Here is a 16959-nt window from a genome sequence, read left to right as displayed (position 1 = left end):
CATGTTGTGTTGCTACCAAGTTGTTGTCATGTTGTGTTGCTACCAAGTTGTTGTCATGTTGTGTTGCTACCATGTTGTTGTCATGTTGTGGTGCTACCTTGTTGTTGTCATGTTGTGTTGCTACCATGCTGTGTTGTCATGTGTTGCTGCCTTGCTATGTTGTTGTCTTTAGGTCTCTCTTTATGTAGTGTTGTGGTGTCTCTCTTTATGTAGTGTTGTGGTGTCTCTCTTTATGTAGTGTTGTGGTGTCTCTCTTTATGTAGTGTTGTGGTGTCTCTCTTTATGTAGTGTTGTGGTGTCTCTCTTTATGTAGTGTTGTGGTGTCTCTCTTTATGTAGTGTTGTGGTGTCTCTCTTTATGTAGTGTTGTGGTGTCTCTCTTTATGTAGTGTTGTGGTGTCTCTCTTTATGTAGTGTTGTGGTGTCTCTCTTTATGTAGTGTTGTGGTGTCTCTCTTTATGTAGTGTTGTGGTGTCTCTCTTTATGTAGTGTTGTGGTGTCTCTCTTTATGTAGTGTTGTGGTGTCTCTCTTTATGTAGTGTTGTGGTGTCTCTCTTTATGTAGTGTTGTGGTGTCTCTCTTTATGTAGTGTTGTGGTGTCTCTCTTTATGTAGTGTTGTGGTGTCTCTCTTTATGTAGTGTTGTGGTGTCTCTCTTTATGTAGTGTTGTGGTGTCTCTCTTTATGTAGTGTTGTGGTGTCTCTCTTTATGTAGTGTTGTGGTGTCTCTCTTTATGTAGTGTTGTGGTGTCTCTCTTTATGTAGTGTTGTGGTGTCTCTCTTTATGTAGTGTTGTGGTGTCTCTCTTTATGTAGTGTTGTGGTGTCTCTCTTTATGTAGTGTTGTGGTGTCTCTCTTTATGTAGTGTTGTGGTGTCTCTCTTTATGTAGTGTTGTGGTGTCTCTCTTTATGTAGTGTTGTGGTGTCTCTCTTTATGTAGTGTTGTGGTGTCTCTCTTTATGTAGTGTTGTGGTGTCTCTCTTTATGTAGTGTTGTGGTGTCTCTCTTTATGTAGTGTGTTTTGTCCGATTTTACTATTATATATATTTATTTTTAATCCCAGCCCCCGTCCCTCCGCAGGAGGCCTTTTGTCTTCTGGTAGGCCGTCATTGTAAATACGAATTTGTTATTAACTGACTTGCCTCGTTAAATAAAGGTTAAAATAATTTTTAAAAATATATTCCATGACACTTTTGATAAAATCTTGACTTGACGTTAACCTGTTTATCCACCTGTCCTTCAGACAAGGAGGTGACTGAACATGTTGTTGTGTTGTTTGATGCAAGAAAACCTTTACGGCATAAAAATCATTATTATTTCCCGTACCATTACTACAGAGAATCAGAAGAATTATGCTACCCTCTCTCTGCCTAATGGCTACTTAAGTTATTCAAACCTGTTTCAAAATACAACACTGCCCCTTTAAGACAAAAAAAAACAAGCTCTTTACCTGACTTGCTTTTCAAAGATGTCTAGAAATGTAGACATTTTGTGCTCTTGTAGGAAACAATCACTCCCCCATTGCTGACTACAAATGATCTATAACTGGGCTAATAACTCAGTAACTAGCAAAGAATGTGAACAAAATGTGCACAGCTCTTGCTTTGATCTCAAAACAAGCACATCTACTCACGCCCGCTCATGCTGTAAACACAGTCCAGTTCAAAGTGAAGGGCACAGAACCGTATATGGCAATGGTCTATTTGCATATAGGCCTACTGTAGCTCTGATTGGTTATGCAGCACAGGTCTGTGGAGAGTACGGGCTGAGTCGTGTCAATGCAATAGAATCCTACTCCGACGCGTTCTGCCAACAACAACATTTCTTTCATAATTTTATTTTGTTTCGGTATGCTGCGTTGAAAGTGGCTAATATTCGATCACAATTGCCACAGTAAAGGGAAACGTTGATAGTGTTAACAGGGAAAAACTGAATTTCAATCTCGTGCTTCTCTCCGTGGGTTGTCGTTTTTCTGCACAGTCTCGGGGATACTGCCCACATACTGCCACACTTCTAAGACGGAACATTGGCCGCCACCATGCTTGAAAATATGAATGAGTGGTACTCAGTGATGTGTTTGTATTTGCTCCAAACATAACATTTTGTATTCAGGGCATGAAGTTGATTTCTTTGCTACATTTTCTGCAGTTCTGCTTATTAAGTACCTTGTTGCAAACAGGATGCATGTTTTGGGATATTTTTATTCTGTTCAGGCTTCCTTCTTTTCACTCTGTCATTTAGGTTAGTATTGTGGAGTAACTATAATGCTGTTGATCCATCCTCAGTTTTCTCCTATCACAGCCATTAAACTCTGTAACTTAAAGTCACCATTGACCTCATTGTAAAATGTAATTCCTCTCCGGGCATCTGAGTTATGAAGGACAACAGTATCTTTGTAGAGACTGGTTGTATTTATTAACACCATCCAAAGCGTTAGTAATAACTTCACCATTTTCAAAGGGATATTCCATATCTGCTTTGATTTTTATTTAACCATCTACCAATCGGTACCCTTCTTTGCAAGGCTTTGGAAAACCTCCCCTGTCTTTGTGTTTGAAATTCACTGCTCGACTGAGGGACCTTGCAGATAATTGTATTAATTTAACTAGGCAAGTCAGTTAACAACAAATTCTTATTTTCAATGACAGTCTAGGAACAGTGGGTTAACTGCCTTGTTCAGGGGCAGAATGACAGATTTTTACCTTGTCAGCTCGGGGATTTGAACTTGCAACCTTCCGGTTACTTGTCCAACTCTCTAACCACTAGGCTACCCTGCCGCCTCTACACTCTAACCACTAGACTACCCTGCCCCCTCTACACTCTAACCACTAGACTACCCTGCCGCCTCTACACTCTAACCACCAGGCTCACCTGCCGCCCCAGAGACTGGTATGTGTAGGATACAGAGATGAGGTAGTCATTAAAGAAACACGTTGAACACTATTATTGAAAGAAAAACAAATACATTCAAAATATTTATTTGAAAACAGCTTAATATTTTGTAAAAGCACAATATTTCGGTAATCACATCACCCCAACTTTTTCGTTTTATGCAAAATAACACATACAATGTACTGTTCTTGAGTTCCATGCAACTTATTTTGTGACTTGTTATTAAGCAAAGTTTTACTCCTGAACGTATTTAGGCTTGCCATAACAAAGGTGTTGAGTACTTATTGACTCAAGACATTTCAGATTTTCATTTTTTAATTCATTTGTTAACGTTTCTAAAAACATAATTCCACTTTGACATTATGGGGCCAGTGACACGAAATCCATTTCAAATTCAGGCTATAACAGAACAAAAAATCAAGGGGTGTGAGTACCCTGAAGGCACTGTATATACAGTACTTAGGCTTACTAGTAAACATTAGATCGTCACGAGCCAACCGCATGTTGCAGCGAAAGTTCAGTCAGTCCCAACACCTTAGCCATAAACACCAAGAGGTCCGAAGCTCTTGAGAAGGTCAGTACTGTAGTGTAGGTGTTGTAACAAGGACCTTACAAATGTAACGTATTCACAACGTATCAAGGACCTTACAAATGTAACGTATTCACAACGTATCAAGGACCTTACAAAAGTAACGTATTCACAACGTATCAAGGACCTTACAAATGTAACGTATTCACAACGTATCAAGGACCTTACAAATGTAACGTATTCACAACGTATCAAGGACCTTACAAAAGTAACGTATTCACAACGTATCAAGGACCTTACAAATGTAACGTATTCACAACGTATCAAGGACCTTACAAATGTAACGTATTCACAACGTATCAAGGACCTTACAAATGTAACGTATTCACAACGTATCAAGGACCTTACAAAAGTAACGTATTCACAACGTATCAAGGACCTTACAAAAGTAACGTATTCACAACGTATCAAGGACCGTACAAATGTAACGTATTCACAACGTTAATCATCCTGAGTAGTTAGTAGTTGCAGTATTATCAAAGTGCTGTGGAACTTTGCCTTAGCCCCCCCCCCACAGATACACACTCTTCGCCAGATGGAAACATTGACCTTGTCTTGGAGATGGGGGGGGAGGGGGGAGGAGGAGAGAAACTGTGTGAAAGATGGCGGCCCTAATGGTGAATCTCTCATGTTTTAATGTTCTCTGCACATACATTGGATTGTAATTATTAGTTTAATTACTACGACGTCGTTATCATCAAGGGCAAATTGAACACACTGACTGTGTTCACATTGCTCACTTTGACTGATAGAGGGTACGGTGTGCCAAGGCCTGAGGCGTGTGTGGCAAGCACACTCCCAACGTGTCTACCCGCTCTGGACTGGCACATGATGTATCTGGATGATAACAATGATAATAAAAACTATCAGTCATCATATCAGTTATTAACCAAAAAAAATGTTTATTTCATAAAAACTAGGTGGTATTGGCATAGTAGCAAGGGCATTGCCAGGAAGTAAACCAACGTAGGTAGACCAGGAAGTAAACCATTGAAGTGAACCAAGGTAGTAGACCATGGAGGTAGACCAGGAAGTAAACCAATGAAGTGAACCAAGGTAGTAGACCAGGGAGGTAGACCAGGGAAGTAGACCAGGGAGGTAGACCAGGGAAGTAGACCAGGGGAGTAGACCAGGGAAGTAGACCAGGGAAGTAGACCAGGGAAGTAGACCAGGGAAGTAGACCAGGGATTTAGACCAGGGAAGTAGACCAGGGAAGTAGACCAGGGAAGTAGACCAGGGAAGTAGACCAGGGATTTAGACCAGGGAAGTAGACCAGGGAGGTAGACCAGGGAAGTAGACCAGGGAAGTAGACCGGGGAAGTAGACCGGGGAAGTAGACCGGGGAAGTAGACAGGGGGTGTAGACCAGGGATTTAGACCAGGGAAGTAGACCAGGGAAGTAGACCAGGGGTTTAGACCAGGGAGGTAGACCAGGGAAGTAGACCGGGGAAGTAGACCGGGGAAGTAGACCGGGGAAGTAGACAGGGGAAGTAGACCGGGGAAGTAGACAGGGGAAGTAGACCAGGGAAGTAGACAGGGGGTGTAGACCAGGGAAGTAGACCAGGGAGGTAGACCAGGGAAGTAGACCAGGGATTTAGACCGGGGAAGTAGACCGGGGAAGTAGACCGGGGAAGTAGACCGGGGAAGTAGACCAGGGAAGTAGACCAGGGAAGTAGACCAGGGAGGTAGACCAGGGAAGTAGACCAGGGATTTAGACCAGGGAAGTAGACCGGGGAAGTAGACCAGGGAAGTAGACCAGGGATTTAGACCAGGGGAATAGACCAGGGGTTTAGAACAGTGAAGTAGACCAGGGAAGTAGACCAGGGGTTTAGACCAGGGAAGTAGACCAGAGAAGTAGACCAGGGAAGTAGACCAGGGAAGTATACCAGGGAAGTATACCAGGGAAGTAGACCGGGGAAGTAGACCAGGGGTTTAGACCAGGGAAGTAGACCAGGGAAGTAGACCAGGGAAGTAGACCAGGGAAGTAGACCAGGGAGGTAGACCAGGGAAGTAGACCAGGGAGGTAGACCAGAGAAGTAGACCAGGGGTTGAGACCAGAGAAGTAGACCAGGGGTTGAGACCAGGGAGGTAGACCAGGGAAGTAGACCAGGGGTTTAGACCAGGGAAGTAGACCAGGGGTTGAGACCAGGGAGGTAGACCAGGGAGGTAGACCAGGGGTTGAGACCAGGGAGGTAGACCAGGGAAGTAGACCAGGGGTTTAGACCAGGGAGGTAGACCAGGGGTTGAGACCAGGGAAGTAGACCAGGGAAGTAGACCAGGGAGGTAGACCAGGGAAGTAGACCAAGGGAGGTAGACCAGGGGTTCAGACCAGGGAGGTAGACCAGGGAAGTAGACCGGGGGTTGAGACCAGGGGTTCAGACCAGGGTGGTAGACCAGGGAGGTAGACCAGGGGTTGAGACCAGGGAGGTAGACCAGGGGTTGAGACCAGGGAGGTAGACCAGGGAGGTAGACCAGGGAAGTAGACCAAGGGAGGTAGACCAGGGAAGTAGACCAGGGAAGTAGACCAGGGAAGTAGACCAGGGGTTTAGACCAGGGGTTTAGACCAGGGAGGTAGACCAGGGAAGTAGACCAGGGGTTTAGACCAGGGAGGTAGACCAGGGAAGTAGACCAGGGAAGTAGACCAGGGAAGTAGACCAGGGAGGTAGACCAGGAAGGTAGACCAGGGAAGTAGACCAGGGATGTAGACCAGGGAAGTAGACCAGGGAAGTAGACCAGGGAAGTAGACCAGGGGTTGAGACCAGGGAGGTAGACCAGGGAAGTAGACCAGGGAAGTAGACCAGGGAATCTCAACTGTAGACACTCACAATGTCAGTGGTTTTGGCACAACAACGATTTTATAACGTTAATAATGATACCAATGTCTCTGCTCTTCTCATCATGACCACCATAATGAATACTTTATCCATCTATAGATACATCCAGCTCAGCTCTTATCAAGTTCACACATCCAGCTCTTGTAGGGGGTTATCAAGTTCACACATCCTGCTCTTGTAGGGGGTTATCAAGTTCATACATCCTGCCATCGTAGAGGGTTATCAAGTTCACACATCCTGCTCTTGTAGGGTGTTATCAAGTTCATACATCCTGCTATCGTAGAGGGTTATCAAGTTCATACATCCTGCTATCGTAGAGGGTTATCAAGTTCACACATCCTGCTCTCGTAGGGGGTTATCAAGTTCACACATCCAGCTCTTGTAGGGGGTTATCAAGTCCATACATCCTGCTCTCGTAGAGGGTTATCAAGTTCACACATCTAGCTCTTGTGGGGGGTTATCAAGTTCACACATCTAGCTATTGTAGGGGGTTATCAAGTTCATACATCCGGCTATCGTAGGGGGTTATCAAGTTCATACATCCTGCTCTTTTAGGGGGTTATCAAGTCCATACATCCTGCTCTCGTAGAGGGTTATCAAGTTCACACATCTAGCTCTTGTGGGGGGTTATCAAGTTCACACATCTAGCTATTGTAGGGGGTTATCAAGTTCATACATCCGGCTATCGTAGGGGGTTATCAAGTTCATACATCCTGCTCTTTTAGGGGGTTATCAAGTTCACACATCCAGCTATCATAGGGGGTTATCAAGTTAATACATCCAGCTCTTGTAGGGGGTTATCAAGTTCACACATCCTGCTCTCGTAGGGGGTTATCAAGTTCACACATCCAGCTATCTTAGGGGGTTATCAAGTCCATACATCCTGCTCTTTTAGGGGGTTATCAAGTTCACACATCCAGCTCTTGCATGGGGTGATCCAAGATCAAACATTATCCTAAGGAATTGTTTTGACTCAAGTTGAATTTAGTTTCAAAGACAATGTGGTTCTCTTTCATCTATCTGAAAGCATCGGTCTGAACACATTCTGCTGACTCGTGCTATGCTCAATCAGCAACACACTGCAGAGTTTTACCACATGTTGTGTGTGATACAGTGTGTTATCAGTACAGTCACTACTACCACTATCTGTAACAGCAAGCCTAGTCAGCATGTCTAACTGTAGAACAAAGAAGGTGTGCTGTTAAAAAAAAAACTAAAGAGGTTCAAGGCATTCTTCATGATATTAAAATGCTTTCATTGTTGTGGCACGTTCAACGGAACAGAATTCTACAAGTCAACTGTTTTTTTTCTCTGTTGCAGGTCGGGGAGTGTTTCTAACGACTGGGGTGAGATTTATGCCTTTGTGAAGAATCTGACAGATCGATTTGTGAGGTAAGCATTTTGTATTCTTTACAAATGACTTGTGGTCTGGCAAATGGACAAGGACTGAGTGTAATGGATAAAAGTGTTGGGTAAGTCAAGGAACAAGGGTGGACTGGATATGTTTGTTAAAATGGAATCTTGGAGATTTCAACAAATCCACAAATGCCACTTTTATCAATGCCAGCTTTATGTCACATCTGAGTTTTAAACGTTCTTCTGATCAACTTCTGTCTAGCTAAACCACTTATTCAATGTTTTCCCAGTCCACCAATATAGCCCATCCCTACAAAACGTACCAACTAGCATAGTTTAAAAGTACTCATGTCCAACCTGGGTTAAAATAGAGGATAAAAATGATCAGGAAAAAAGTTAATAAAATAAAATTGAAGGCAGAGTTTTTTTTTTTATAGCAACGTTGGTTGACTCAACGCTATGTGCTTGTCCAGACGGTATCGACCCAGCCAAACTGAAATGAATAAATGGTTTGTTGAAGAACATAGCAAGCAGGCCCGGTGGGAGTGGGAGGCAGCGAGGATCAGGCTTCTGGGCTGTGAGAATGGCCATTTGTAACCGGGGTGGTTCAGATCCACACATAGATATCTATCTCCCCTTCCTACCGCAGAGGGGGCCGGAAGACCGGGGTTCAAGTACTATTTGATATCTTTCAAGTAATTGAAGCGTTTGTTCTAGCCTTCCAAGAGGGCCAGATGGACGAGGTTTAAAGTATTGGGACTATTCTATTGGTCCGTTATGTCAGGCAGGCAAGCTCAATCAAGTGCAGATAAAGTTTTAGAAATTTATTTCAAATAGGATTTGAACCCAGGTGGTCTGCGCGAAATGGATGTGTACAGTAAGGCCAACAGGACACAGAGAGGCGAGGCCAATCTCCTACACAATGCTCCTTTACCAGGAACACTTCTGTTCTGCCATGTGGAGCGTGAAAGCTGGACAGATTTCTCTCTTCTGGTTTTTCTCCAGATTTTGGATTTCTCCCTGGCACCTCAAGCAAGCTCTTGATTTATTCAGTGTGTTGTTTGAAAGAGAAAACTGGGAGGAGAAAAAAAAAAAGGATTTTAATTGCAATTTTAATTTCAGTCTAGCCTGAGATGTTAGGCTAAACATATTTAGATATCTGATCTGTTAGGTATGTATGGGGAATAGATGTGATTCTAGCCAGTCCATCACCCATCTAAAGTTGCAAATAATACTCATCTTTTGACTCACACAATTTCTCATTAATAACTAAATCCAAGTCTCAATCTCCACAAACAAATGACTCAGTCAGCCTCTGAAAAGCCTTCTCAGAAAGGACGTGATCCATACGTCTGCTGTGTTTTCTTGCCAGACTTGTCCGTGTGGCTAAAAGATGCTATGTGGGTCTGACTGTGGGAAAGGACTAGCTGAGACTAGTTGAGACTAGCTGAGACTAGCTGAGACTAGTTGAGACTAGCTGAGACTAGCTGAGACTATCTGAGGATAGCTGAGACTATCTGAGACTAGCTGAGACTATCTGAGGATAGCTGAGACTATCTGAGACTAGCTGAAACTAGCTGAGGCTACCTGAGGATAGCTGAGACTAGTTGAGACTAGCTGAGACTAGCTGAGACTAGCTGAGACTAGCTGAAGATAGCTGAGACAAGTTGAGACTAGCTGAGACTAGCTGAGAATATCCGAGACTAGCTGAGACTAGCTGAGGATAGCTGAGACTAGCTGAGAATATCTGAGACTAGCTGAGACTATCTGAGGATAGCTGAGACTAGCTGAGGATAGCTGAGACTAGCTGAGACTAGTTGAGACTAGCTGAGACTAGCTGAGGATATCTGAGACTAGTTGGGACTAGCTGAGACTAGCTGATACTAGCTGAGACTAGTTGAGACTAGATGAGACTAGCTGAGACTAGGTGAGACTAGCTGAGACTAGTTGAGACTAGCTGAAACTAGCTGAGACTAGCTGAGACTAGCTGAGACCTGGCCATGTGTCATGTGGGTGGGAGAAAGCAGCACCTCTCCTTATGCTCTGAAGAACTCACATCTCTGAGGACTTTTTTCTTTTTCAGAGTTTGTAAAGGTCTTTTTTTTTTAGCTAAATATTTATATCCATGCACAGCTGTGTTTGCACCTTTGCTGATAAATGAATAAGTATCAGTCAAGGCAAAAGTAACGGACAGGTGGAACGGCCACATTTAGATTGTGTGGGTTTTGTCTGGAAGCAAGCGCATGACTGTTCATTTCCCATTCACACCCTCATACATTGACAGGCATAAAAATGTATTGCACAACATCCTGTATGTGTGTATGTGGGGGGGGGGGGGGGGGGGGGGGGGGGGGGGAGGGGGGGGGGGTGAGTCATGACAATCTGTTTCCTGTATGTTAACCACTTCCTGGTACTAGAATCAAGTGATACAAACTAGTGTATCGGTATCTTGTATACCATGTAACATTTCATTTCGTCGCACTGCATATCTAATATAATGTCTTTACACTTAACAGCCTATTCAATAACTATCTATCGCATGCTGGTTTTATGATGTCAATGACAACATAATGATCACACCTTCACAGATTGCTGAGTGTTACATCACTGTGAATTCTCCAAGGAAAAAGGATGTCTAGAATAGGATACAATAATACTAATGATAATACTGTATATTGACCTGATATAAATTCTACTGTAATTTTAACCTGATATATATTCTACTGTAATATTAACCTGATATATATTCTACTGTATATTGACCTAATATATATTCTAATGTAATATTAACCTGATATATATTCTACTGATATATTAACCTGATATAAATTCTACTGTAATTTTAACCTGATATATATTCTACTGTAATATTAACCTGATATATATTCTACTGTATATTGACCTGATATATTTTCTACTGTATATTAACCTGATATATATTCTACTGTATTTTGAACTGATATATATTCCACTGTAATATTAACCTGATATATATTCTACTGTACTATTAACCTGATATATATTATACTGTAATATTAAACTGATATATATTCTACTGTAATATTAACCTGATATATATTCTACTGTACTATTAACCTGATATATATTCTACTGTAATATTAACCTAAATATATATTCTACTGTAACATTAAACTGATATATATTCTACTGTAATATTAACCTGATATATATTATACTGTATATTAACCTGATATATATTATACTGTAATATTAACCTGATATATATTCTACTGTACTATTAACCTGATATATATTCTACTGTAATATTAACCTGATATATATTCTACTGTAATATTAACCTGATATATATTCTACTGTAATATTAAACTGATATATATTCTACTGTAATATTAACCTGATATATATTATACTGTATATTAACCTGATATATATTCTACTGTATATTAACCTGATATATATTATACTGTAATATTAACCTGATATATATTCTACTATAATATTAACCCAATATATATTCTACTGTAATATTAAACTGATATATATTCTACTGTAATATTAACCTGATATATATTCTACTGTAATATTGACCTGATATATATTCTACTGTATATTAACCTGATATATATTCTACTGTAATATTAACCCGATATATATTCTACTGTAATACTAACCTGATATATTTTCTACTGTATATTAACATTATATATTTTCTACTGTATTTTGAACTGATATATATTCTACTATAATATTAACCTGATATATATTCTACTGTACTATTAACCTGATATATATTCTACTGTATTTTGAACTGATATATATTCTACTGTAATATTAACCTGATATATATTCTACTGTACTATTAACCTGATATATATTATACTGTAATATTAAACTGATATATATTCTACTGTAATATTAACCTGATATATATTCTACTGTACTATTAACCTGATATATATTCTACTGTAATATTAACCTAAATATATATTCTACTGTAATATTAAACTGATATATATTCTACTGTAATATTAACCTGATATATATTATACTGTATATTAACCTGATATATATTCTACTGTATATTAACCTGATATATATTATACTGTAATATTAACCTGATATATATTCTACTGTACTATTAACCTGATATATATTCTACTGTAATATTAACCTGATATATATTCTACTGTAATATTAACCTGATATATATTCTACTGCAATATTAACCTGATATATATTCTACTGTAATATTAACCTGATATATATTCTACTGTAATATTAAACTGATATATATTCTACTGTAATATTAACCTGATATATATTATACTGTATATTAACCTGATATATATTCTACTGTATATTAACCTGATATATATTATACTGTAATATTAACCTGATATATATTCTACTGTAATATTAACCCGATATATATTCTACTGTAATATTAAACTGATATATATTCTACTGTAATATTAACCTGATATATATTCTACTGTATATTAACCTGATATATATTCTACTGTAATATTAGCCTGATATATATTCTTCTGTGTTGTTTAATTCCAGCCCCAGCATGAGGGTCTCCTTTATAGTGTTTTCGTCTTCAGCCAAAGTGATGTTACCTCTCACTGGAGACAGGTGTGGTATCCCTCCTATTGAGAATGACATAACATATAATAAGCCTTGTAATAACACATTATAAGCGTTCATATTACATGCTTATAACAGTCATAACTATGGACATTGTTATTTGTATCCACTGGCAAAAACACTGTGCCAGAAAATGTTGGATGGTGAGTTGATGTCTTTCCGTTTGAAGGTATGAAATCCAGGAAGGCCTGGAGAGACTGAGAGAGGTGAAGCCTGCAGGGGAGACCTACATGCATGAAGGGATTAAAGAGGTGCAGTATGGGTAACACGTTCATTGGATAGTCCCCAATACATACTTTACAGATGTTCAACTATCCATTAACCCTAAACCTAACCCTAAACCTAACCCTAAACCTTACTCTAAACCTAACCCTAATCCTTACCCTAAACCTTACCCTAAACTTAATCCCAAACCTAATCCTAATCCTAAACCAAATCCCAAACCTTACCCTAAACCTAATCCTTACCCTAAACCTTACCCTAAACCTAATCCTAAACTGAATCCTAAACCTTACCCTAAACCTTACCTTAAACCTAATCCTAATCCTAAACCTTACCCTAAACCTTACCCTAAACCTAATCCTAAACCGAATCCTAAACCTAGTCTAAACCACTAGCCAGTGGTCACCTCACTAGAGAAGCCTTCAGTACTGGGCATAATATCCCCCACATTATAATCATTACAGTAAAATACTGTGTTAGCATTTTCAGTCTGCCAATGACCCTGCCTGTGCTAGCATTGTCGGTCTGCCACTGACCCTGTCTGTGCAAGCCTTGTCAGTCTGCCGTTTGACCCTATTTGTGCTAGCCTTGTCAGTCTTCCATTTGATCCTATCTGTGCTACCATTGTCAGTCTGCCATTTGATCCTATCTGTGCTACCATTGTCAGTCTGCCATTTGATCCTATCTGTGCTAGCCTTGTCAGTCTGCCAATGACCCTGCCTGTGCTAGCCTTGTCAGTCTGCCATTTGATCCTATCTGTCCTAGCCTAATAGCTAGGCGTTTGACCCTATCTGTGCTAGCCTAACGGCTAGGCGTTTGACCCTATCTGTGCTAGCCTAACAGCTAGGCGTTTGACCCTATCTGTCCTAGCCTAATAGCTAGGCGTTTGACCCCATCTGTGCTAGCCTAACAGCTAGGCGTTTGACCCCATCTGTGCTAGCCTAACAGCTAGGCGTTTGACCCCATCTGTGCTAGCCTAACAGCTAGGCGTTTGACCCTATCTGTGCTAGCCTAACAGCTAGGCGTTTGACCCTATCTGTGCTAGCCTAACAGCTAGGCGTTTGACCCTATCTGTGCTAGCCTAACAGCTAGGCGTTTGACCCTATCTGTGCTAGCCTAACAGCTAGGCGTTTGACCCTATCTGTGCTAGCCTAACAGCTAGGCGTTTGACCCCATCTGTGCTAGCCTAACAGCTAGGCGTTTGACCCTATCTGTGCTAGCCTAACAGCTAGGCGTTTGACCCTATCTGTGCTAGCCTAACAGCTAGGCATTTGACCCTATCTGTGCTAGCCTAACGTGCTAGCCTAGCGTTTGCTATCTGTGCTAGCCTAGCGCTTGCTGTGTTGGCACTAAACACTGTTTAAAATAGGGAGCAATTCAAAAGCCTACCATGCTGGAAGTACTCCAGGTGAACTAACGAATACATTATGACTCCTCTATAACAGTTCATTTTGAATGTATTCTCCTTCTGTAGACATGTCAGGTGTATTATAGGTTGGGGTCACTGCCATTTCAATTATAGTCAACTCAGCCAGGAAGTAAACTTAAAAAAAATGGAATTCCAATTCCAATTTTCCTAATTGGAATGCATGAAGCAAAATTGTAATTGGAGTTGTAATTTCCGTTTACTTCCTGTAATTTCCGTTTACTTCCTGAGTTGACTGAACAGTAGGCCTAATGGAACTGACACCAACCCTCTTACTCTATAGTGTTATTTACTAATAAAGCTCATATCTCTCTGTTTATTCTTTGTGTTTGAACCTGAAAAGGCAAACCTTCAAATCAAAGCCCAAGCGACCAAGTCCTCCAGCATCATCGTGGCTTTGACGGACGGAAAGCTGGAGGTCTATGTACATGAACTAACAGTTGAAATGGTGAGGTTTTTTATCCAAACGAAAATTATTCACGTTTACAAGGTGAAAAGGATGGTTTTCTAATAACAGACTAAGCCTAGTCTTAGACTAAAAAGCATGCTCAATTGAGAATTTCCATGAAAAAAAAAAAAAAATGATAATGTATAATCTGGGTCGAAGAATTCTGGCATGAATGTTCAATTCAGAGAGTTACTTGTTGGTTTAAAGTTAAAGTTGTTCTGTTTCTTTTTTCTTTCTTTCAATTCAATTCAATTCAATTAAGTTAAATTCAATTCAACTCAATTCAATTCAAGGGCTTTATTGGCATTGGAAACATGTGTTAACATTGCCAAAGCAAGTGAGGTAGATAATATATAAAGTCAAATAAACAATAAAACAATATTTTTCTCTAATGCAGGCCAACGATGCAAGGTACTACGGTGCTCGTGTGTACTGTGTTGGTATCAAGGACTTTGACGAGCAACAGCTAGCCGAGGTGGCTGACACCAAAGATCAAGTGTTTCCTGTTAAAGATGGCTTCCATGCACTCAAAGGCATTGTGAATTCAGTAAGACATGTTCATTTATTCACTGTTTTACTGTAAATAAATGTGAAGTAGGCGGTGAGTTTTCAAGGCACTACCTTCTTGTGGGGGAAAAAATACCTTTTGTTTGAAGCTTGTAGGTAGCTTAGTGGTTAGAGTGTTAGAGTGTTGGACTAGTAACCAAAAGGTTGCTAGATCAAATCCCCGAGCTGACAGGGTAACGATCTGTTGTTCTGCCCCTGAACAAGGCAGTTAACCCACTGTTCATAGGCCGTCATTGAAAATAAGAATTTGTTCTTACTGACTTGCCTAGTTAAATAAAGGTAAAATTGGAAAGACTCTCCATTTACGTAGATGGACAGAGAGTAGGTACATGGAAAGAGAGAGTAGGTAGATGGAAAGAGAGTAGGTAGATGGAAAGAGAGAGTAGGTAGATGGAAAGAGAGTAGATAGTAGGTAGATGGAAAGAGAGTAGGTAGATGGAAAGAGAGAGTAGGTAGATGGAAAGAGAGAGTAGGTAGATGGAAAGAGAGAGTAGGTAGATGGAAAGAGAGTAGGTAGATGGAAAGAGAGAGTAGGTAGATGGAAAGAGAGTAGAGAGTAGGTAGATGGAAAGAGAGTAGGTAGATGGAAAGAGAGAGTAGGTAGATGGAAAGAGAGTAGATAGTAGGTAGATGGAAAGAGAGAGTAGGTAGATGGAAAGAGAGTAGGTAGATGGAAAGAGAGTAGAGAGTAGGTAGATGGAAAGAGAGTAGGTAGATGGAAAGAGAGTAGAGAGTAGGTAGATGGAAAGAGAGAGTAGGTAGATGGAAAGAGAGAGTAGGTAGATGGAAAGAGAGTAGAGAGTAGGTAGATGGAAAGAGAGTAGGTAGATGGAAAGAGAGAGTAGGTAGATGGAAAGAGAGAGTAGGTACATGGAAAGAGAGTAGATAGTAGGTAGATGGAAAGAGAGTAGATAGTAGTTAGATGGAAAGAGAGAGTAGGTAGATGGAAAGAGAGAGTAGGTAGATGGAAAGAGAGTAGATAGTAGGTACATGGAAAGAGAGAGTAGGTAGATGGAAAGAGAGTAGAGAGTAGGTAGATGGAAAGAGAGTAGGTAGATGGAAAGAGAGAGTAGGTAGATGGAAAGAGAGTAGATAGATGGAAAGAGAGAGTAGGTAGATGGAAAGAGAGAGTAGGTAGATGGAAAGAGAGAGTAGGTAGATGGAAAGAGAGTAGGTAGATGGAAAGAGAGAGTAGGTAGATGGAAAGAGAGTAGAGAGTAGGTACATGGAAAGAGAGAGTAGGTAGATGGAAAGAGAGTAGAGAGTAGGTAGATGGAAAGAGAGAGTAGGTAGATGGAAAGAGAGTAGGTAGATGGAAAGAGAGTAGGTAGATGGAAAGAGAGTAGGTAGATGGAAAGAGAGTAGGTAGATGGAAAGAGAGTAGAGAGTAGGTAGATGGAAAGAGAGTAGGTAGATGGAAAGAGAGAGTAGGTAGATGGAAAGAGAGAAGGTAGATGGAAAGAGAGAGTAGGTAGATGGAAAGAGAGTAGAGAGTAGGTAGATGGAAAGAGAGAGTAGGTAGATGGAAAGAGAGTAGAGAGTAGGTAGATGGAAAGAGAGAGTAGTTAGATGGAAAGAGAGTAGAGAGTAGGTAGATGGAAAGAGAGTAGGTACATGGAAAGAGAGAGTAGGTAGGTGGAAAGAGAGATTAGGTAGATGGAAAGAGAGAGTAGGTAGATGGAAAGAGAGAGTAGGTAGATGGAAAGAGAGTAGAGAGTAGGTAGATGGAAAGAGAGAGTAGGTAGATGGAAAGAGAGTAGTGAGTAGGTAGATGGAAAGAGAGTAGGTAGATGGAAAGAGAGTAGGTAGATGGAAAGAGAGTAGGTAGATGGAAAGAGAGAGTAGGTACATGGAAAGAGAGAGTAGGTAGATGGAAAGACAGTAGAGAGTAGGTAGATGGAAAGAGAGTAGGTAGATGGAAAGAGAGTAGGTAGATGGAAAGAGAGTAGAGAGTAGGTAGATGGAAAGAGAGTAGGTACATGGAAAGAGAGAGTAGG

At 40.6% G+C, this 16959-nt stretch overlaps 1 protein-coding gene across 1 annotated transcript in view; it reads left to right on the top strand.

Moving 5' to 3' along the window:
* Positions 1–7631: 7631 nt before the first annotated feature.
* Positions 7632–16959, top strand: part of LOC139410567 (anthrax toxin receptor 2-like) — a gene marked incomplete at its 5' end in the record, with an annotated part of 125479 nt that continues 116151 nt past the window's right edge. Inside the window, 5 exon segments of the mRNA XM_071155858.1 lie at positions 7632–7703; positions 12216–12287; positions 12469–12550; positions 14291–14395; positions 14793–14942. Of these exon segments, the coding sequence (XP_071011959.1) occupies positions 7632–7703; positions 12216–12287; positions 12469–12550; positions 14291–14395; positions 14793–14942 (481 nt within the window).

The sequence above is a fragment of the Oncorhynchus clarkii genome, chromosome 6, assembly GCF_045791955.1.
Source record: "Oncorhynchus clarkii lewisi isolate Uvic-CL-2024 chromosome 6, UVic_Ocla_1.0, whole genome shotgun sequence".
NCBI lineage: Eukaryota > Metazoa > Chordata > Actinopteri > Salmoniformes > Salmonidae > Oncorhynchus > Oncorhynchus clarkii.
This window is presented reverse-complemented; position numbering and strand designations above follow the sequence as displayed.